We start from the raw sequence: 6,865 nt of genomic DNA on the forward strand, positions 1-6,865 counted from the left end.
GTGGGGTGAAGGCGCTCACTGGCGGGATGGCATGGGGGCGTGGGCGTGGCGGCGGGAGGGCTGCACACACATACATACATACATACATACATACATACGTATACATATATATATAATACAAACACCAATCAGTTATTTCCCCAATATGCCAACGGTAGAAAGGTGGCAATTAGTAATTATATGAAGATTTGCCTACATATGTGTGGAAAAAATATATAATAATGATAATGAGGGTAAGAAGGATGATAGTAACAGTGAGCTTAAGAGGGTGTATAGAATATTAAGTAATGATGTGTTTTCTTTATTTTATTGATTTTTAAAGGATACTAAAGAGAGTCGTCATTTGTTATCCTGTGGGACTGCGTTGTACACCTCAGGGCAGGAGTAAGACACACAAAGTTGGAAAATGATGTATTGTGTACGTAGTGGGATGCCAAAGTTAGTCCGGGTGCTGGTGTTGTGTTTGTCAGGTTGTATTAATATATGCATTATGATGTTTATACATGTACATCCTAATTTGTAATTTGTTAGTATCAAATGAATTCAAAATATTTGTTTCCATGAAGAGGAATTGTGTGTGAGCAAAGAAATCACTGTTTGTTATAATCCTGATGATTTTTTTCTGAAGTCTAAAAAGAGGAAGCAAATGTGTTGGGTGGGTTTTCCATAATATAGATGTACAGTGATAAAAGTGAGGTAAAACATGAGCATTATTATTTTTTTTTTTTTTCGTACATATGATGGCATGGCATCTCTAACTAAACACAGAAGGAATACAACTCTAGATAATTCAAGTAGCAAATTTGATATATGGGGTTTAAATGTCATGCTATTATCAAACGTTATTCCAAACAGAGTGTCTTGGTTTTTTAATTATAATTGTGTCATGGAATAACAAAGGTGGAAGTGTCTCAACTTCTTTATTTGCGAATAACGTGTACTATGTTTTTTATTAGGTTAACGATAAATGGGAAGAGGAGGACGGGAAGGAAGAGGAGGAAGAGGAGGACGAAGAGGAGAAGGAATAGGAGGCAGGGAATGAGGTTAGAGAGAAGCGTGGTATAGGAAGATCTTGACAAAGGACGAGGAGGGAAGGTAGGAATGGAGGATTGACAGGAGGAGGAGGAGGAGGAGGAGGAGGAGGAGGAGGAGGTGGTGGTTTCTCTTCAGAGGCGCTTCTCCGATTAACGTAATGAATGATACGCCACGCCAGCTGCTCTCCCCCCCCCTTTTTTTTTTCTCTCTCTCTCTCTCTCTCTCTCTCTCTCTCTCTCTCTCTCTCTCTCTCTCTCTCTGATGATGATGTGAATGACGAAAAGGAAAGATAATTAAAGGAAATTAAATAAAAGTGGAGTTAGGAACGGAATGGGTCTATAAATGGAGAGGAGGAGTAGGCAAGTGGAATAGGAGGTGGAGGAAGAAGTGGAAGACGCTGTGGAGGAAGAAGAGGTGGAGAATTAGTGATGGGGAAGGTGGAAGAGATGAAGGAGATGAAGTAAAGTCGCGTGAAGAGAGTGGAGAGTGCATGATGAGAGAAGGAAGAGGAAAAGGAGAGGAAGGAAAAAAAATCAGAAAGAGGAAAAGAGGAAAATCATAATGTGTAACGGGAATGAATAAATGGAGGAGGAGGAAGACAAAAAAGGAGGAAAAGTGGAGCAAGATAAAGACAATGGAAAAGGAAGAGGAGAAGAAAGAAGACAAGGAAGATGAAGGGACCGAGGAAAAGAAATAGAAAGAGAAGGAAGATGAAAAAGAAGACAATTAAGTAGTAGTGGTAGTAGTAGCAGTAGTAGTAGCAGTAGTAGTAGCAGTAGCAGTAGCAGTAGCAGTAGTAGAAGTAGTAGTGGGAATAGAAGTAGTAATAGTATCACCAATATTAAAAAAAAATCACCATTATCACCATCACCTTCACCACCACCACCACCACCACCACCACCACCATCACCACCACCATAAATACTGGAGGCCTCGTGTTTCCATTTGGTGTGGCGTCCTTCAGTAGTCAATTTCCATATTACTGACACGTCTGTTGGCGATGCCCTTTGATGAACAACATTTTTAGCCTTCCGGTTCTCTGCCCTGTCCTCTGCGGCCGCGTGTGGAGCCGTGTTGTGTTTGGCGGCTCGTAAAACGGTGATGGAAACGAGGCAGGCGGGAAGGATGAAGGAAGACGGAGGGGGAGGGAGGGAGGCAGTGTCGGTGTTGTAGGGAAAAGTTATGGAAGGTTAAGGAAAGGAAGGAGGATTCGGGAAAAGAGGGAATAAGGAAACGTGTGGTAGAGAATGGCGTTATTGCTACTACTACTACTACTACTACGTTGTTATGCTGGTAGTGATGCTGGTGGTGATGCATACCTTTAAGGAACGTTCAAGGCCTACCTGAGAGAGAGAGAGAGAGAGAGAGAGAGAGAGAGAGAGACATTTTACAAAATAGATAAGGGAAAACAATAAGAATCTTTCTTTTCTCTGGTTAATAAACTTAATAATTCTATGTGAAAAAATGAGAACTCGACTGATAATTTCTTCCTATCTAATCGTCTTCGTGAGAGCTTAGAAACAACAGTGCAGTGTGGAATGCGCAACTGACAATTCTTTCCTCCTTTGTTAGTCTTCCGTGCCCGTTCGTACATTATACTCAGCTTTTTTTTTTTATAAACCTATTGCAACTTACATCTTATCTTCCATCTCTCCCTTGACTCTCCGTGCTACCTCGCGCCATGACATCACCCCTCTGTAACCATGCAAGATTAAAATGGCTGACAAGTTGTAATTGATTTATTATTATGCTTGGTGCAGTCAAATATAACCAATAATTCTTGGATAGACAAGATGCATGCAGCCTCCAAGTCCTGGCGCCTTTGCTCTGTCTTTTCTCCCTCTGCTCCCTCCCTTGTGGTTCGTCCTGTGGGGCAGGGACATGCTGGCAACCTTACCTGTCTTATAAAGTCAAGGAGTGGGGGAAGAGTGGACCGGGGTATGTACTCAGAGTGGCGGAGCAGGCAGTTGTATTTTGCAGTTTGCCAGGGAAGGAAGTGTCCATTTCTTCTCTCGCTCTTTCTTCGTTAGTTGAGTTCTCCTCGTCCCCATTACTTCAGTAGTGAGTAGAAGCCGTTGTTTGTACGAAGTGAAGTAAGGAAAGCGTTTGTCCTTGAAGAAAAGACTTGGTGAAAGATGGAGGTGGCGGTGGTGGTGGTTGTCTTCATCTTACTTGTGCTCCTCCGATAACATTACATCCTCATGCTCACTCTTACTCCCTCCAGCCTCCACTCTCTCCTTTACTCTACCTCTCCATTTTTTTTTTCAGTTCCTTATACCATTACTCTTTATCTTTTTCACCCCAGTATATTCACAGGTAGTCGCTCCTGCTCCCACTTTCTTGTCACCTCTTCCTTGCAACTGAGTCAATTCTTATAATCGTCTAACGTTCTCTTCTCATTCCTAGACTCCTTTCTCGTGTGTGTGTGTGTGTGTGTGTGTGTGTGTGTGTGTGTGTGTGTGTGTGTGTGTGTGTGTGTGTGTGTGTGTGTGTGTGTGTGTGTGTGGAAGAGGGTAGGCTGGCGTATCGGTATGGATGCAGTTGTGGGTAAGACAGGAAAGAAATTTAAAGAGAAAAGAATTACTTTCCAAACAGAGTGGTGCATGAATGGAGTGGTCTCAGTAATGTGGCTGTTGGTACTAGGGAGGTGTGAAGCAATATCCTTCAAATGTATGCATGGTGATGAGAGGTGAAGGTAGGTAGGTTCAATACAGGGAGTGCCAAGTGTAAGCCTGATGGGTTCTTGCAGCTTCCCGTATGTTCTTATGTTAAGGAAACTTTTCCCTGCAGATCAAACATGTCAGCAGTGAGGAGACTGTGGCCACTGCTTCTCATGGTGGTGGTGGCGAAGGGGATAGCCTTGCCTCAGCTAGACTCCCCGGCTGCCCTCCTTCCCCTGGGGGAGCAGGAAGAGCCGAAAATGCTAAGTATCGATAATGAAAGTCTTCTGTGCATCCTCACCGCTTCTGTGGACGACGCCCCAGCGGACTGTCCCACCACTCCTGACGTCACCGCCCATCTATTTCAAAGATCACCACCAGTCCCAGACCCAACACCAGTCCCAGACCCAGTCCCAGTCCCAGTCCCAGACCTAGTTCCAGTCCCAGTCCCCGATCCACGTCCACCTGTTAACCACGACGTGCATGCTTCACCTTGCACGTGCGCGCCGCACTGGCAGTGCAGAGACGAAGAAAAGGGCACAGGTGAGAGAGAGAGAGAGAGAGAGAGAGAGAGAGAGAGAGAGAGAGAGAGAGAGAGAGAGAGAGAGAGAGAGAGAGAGAGAGAGAGAGAGAGAGAGAGAGAGAGAGAGAGAGACTTCTGATTACAAAACTGCATTCCAAAAATTAAACAAAGCAAGAATTCTTTGACCTTGACATATGAAACAAACACACGAGTAGGATCACGTTTACTGTTCTTGCAGAAGTAACTGGGGACTCCTCCACCTCCATCGTGCTGGACTTGCGAAGCAATGTAGGATGCGGCGCCCCTGAGCTGGTGTGCTGCCATGACATAGACGCAGACGCCCAACCCCCCATCAAGAACCCCGACTCCCTCTCCTGTGGCCAGAGGAACCTTCTAGGCATCGGAAACACCTTCTTGGGTTTTCAGGTAAGTTCTTTTTTGTTTCTGTTTATTCTCTCTTTCTTTTCTTCCTTCTTTCCTTTTCTGCATTGATTCTTTCACTTTTTCATTTTCTTCCTTTTCATCTTTTCTCAATAACTCCTAATCTTTTTCATTCTTCCTTTCTTCATTTTTCCTTTCTTCTTTTGATAAATCCATCTTTCCATTCATCCTTTCTTCCTCTTCCATGCTTTTACTTATCCTATCCTTTGCGTTCTTCTTCACCCCTCTTCCCCGCCACGCCTCAGTCTCTCTCTCTCCCACTGCAGGACCAGCAGACGCAGTTCGGGGAGTTTCCTTGGACCGTTGCCATCACCTCAGTTCTTTCTCGCGACAATCATAAACCTCTCTTCTTCTCTGGGGGGTCTCTTGTCCATCCGCAGCTTGTCCTCTCTGTGGCCCATAATTTCAGGTAAGTGTGGAAAGAGAGAGAGAGAGAGAGAGAGAGAGAGAGAGAGAGAGAGAGAGAGAGGTGGGGGAACTGTTACTAACGTTTCTCTCTCTCTCTCTCTCTCTCTCTCTCTCTCTCTCTCTCTCTCTCTCTCTCTCTCTCTCTCTCTCTCTCTCTCTCTCTCTCTCTCTCTTATAACAAAGTGTCCAGCTGAAGTAAAAAGTAGACTGCCAGTTTAATGGTGTTGTTCTCTGTAACAGAAACTTAACAGCCGATAAGATCTTGGTTCGCCTCGGCGACTGGAACTTGGCGAGCAAGACGGAGCCGATCCCTTACCAGGAGATCGAAGTGGCCGAGGTGCTGGTCCACCCTGGCTACAGCGACGACCCCTACCACTACTACGACCTGGTGGCGCTGGTTCTGAAGCAGCCAGCGGTCCTCGGCCCCACCGTCAGCACCATCTGCCTGCCTGTCAGCGAACAAGATTACCTCCCCGACAACTGCATCGTGTCCGGCTGGGGCAAGAAGAATTTCCATTCGAAGAGGTTTGAGAGGGTGAGTCAGTCAGCATGCGGACGTGAGGGCGGGAGTGGCAGTATGAGGGAGCAACATGGCGTCCTGGGAAGCAGGTCTTGTAGCTAATTTGTTGTGTTTGTGTCTGTGCCCGCAGGTGATGAAAGCCGTGGAGATGCCGCTGGTGCAGCACGACGTCTGCCAGGCGGCGCTGCAGGAGACGCGGCTGGGGCCAGGCTTCTTGCTGCACGACTCTTTCCTGTGTGCCGGGGGACAGAAGGAAGGCCAGGATTCCTGCACGGGGGATGGCGGCTCACCGCTGGTGTGTCCCTTGCGAGACGACCCCTCCCGCTACGTGCAGGTGAGACGCGTCCCTCCGTCCATCATGCTCCTTTCCCAATAGATGTTGTACCCGGCTTTTCATGCAGTGCGCGTGCTCGGGTGTACACGTTTGTATCATTCTTACTGTCATATTGCATGTGTTGTATTTTCCTTCATGGAGCGACACAGCGTGTAAGTTGCCCATTTCGACTTATTTTTTGTGGAAAACTACCCTTGCTGTGCTTACTTGCAGATTGGCGTGGTGGCTTGGGGCATCGAGTGTGGGCGCCTGGGATTGCCGGGAGCGTACTCAAATGTGTTCAAGGCGGGGCTGTGGATAGACGCAGTCCTCAACGAAAAGTTTGGAACCTCGCGAGAAGACCAAGCATCACAGCCATTGCTTGACATACGTTCGCCGCTTGCCTGAACAGTTAACACAAGGCGGAGGTGTGTTGGTGTGTGGCGGCCATCTCCATCTCGCGCCCAGCTCGCCAAGACATCCTGTGAAGTGTGCGTACAGTACGTGACTCATCCGTCTTCATAGATCGAGGTGTGTTTAATTTGTCAGTGTCTCCTGAGTCTACACATGAAGAATGGGCATATGGAAGGAAGGGCTTATGGTAAATAATAAAGAATGATACAAATTATATGTATTTGAATGCACAGTTTTTGACTCATCACTTTCAGTGTGACATCACGTGACGTGCGTCTTTTTTTTCCCCCTCTGGAATGACTCGAACTTCTGGTGCTAAATAAAAATATTGATTTCTCTTGTTCTCTCTGAACTCAGTGTCTGTTTCTTGTGGTGTGTGGTTATTTCTAGCAAAGAAAGTCCCAAATCTTTTAAAAATTGCATTTTTTCTTTTATACAAGGTTTATTTCATAACTATTTCATCATCTAGAGGCCATCCCTTATGTACTTTTTTGTCATCCTTCCTTCTAATATTGGAGTGTGCTTCTGCGTGTTCCACAGTAACACCCAAT

General features: G+C 46.0%; 1 protein-coding gene across 1 annotated transcript; it reads left to right on the top strand.

Moving 5' to 3' along the window:
• The first annotated feature begins 2,830 nt into the window (after positions 1-2,830).
• On the top strand, positions 2,831-6,526 carry LOC123506219 (phenoloxidase-activating factor 2-like). Its single transcript, XM_045258142.1, has 7 exons — positions 2,831-2,973; positions 3,826-4,238; positions 4,457-4,644; positions 4,926-5,068; positions 5,308-5,602; positions 5,718-5,921; positions 6,135-6,526. Exons 2-7 carry the CDS (start codon positions 3,833-3,835, stop codon positions 6,306-6,308), a joined length of 1,410 nt encoding a protein of 469 aa, XP_045114077.1. The 5' UTR covers positions 2,831-2,973; positions 3,826-3,832; the 3' UTR covers positions 6,309-6,526.
• The last annotated feature ends 339 nt before the right edge of the window (positions 6,527-6,865 follow it).

Source organism: Portunus trituberculatus, chromosome 19 (assembly GCF_017591435.1).
Source record: "Portunus trituberculatus isolate SZX2019 chromosome 19, ASM1759143v1, whole genome shotgun sequence".
NCBI classification, from domain to species: domain Eukaryota; kingdom Metazoa; phylum Arthropoda; class Malacostraca; order Decapoda; family Portunidae; genus Portunus; species Portunus trituberculatus.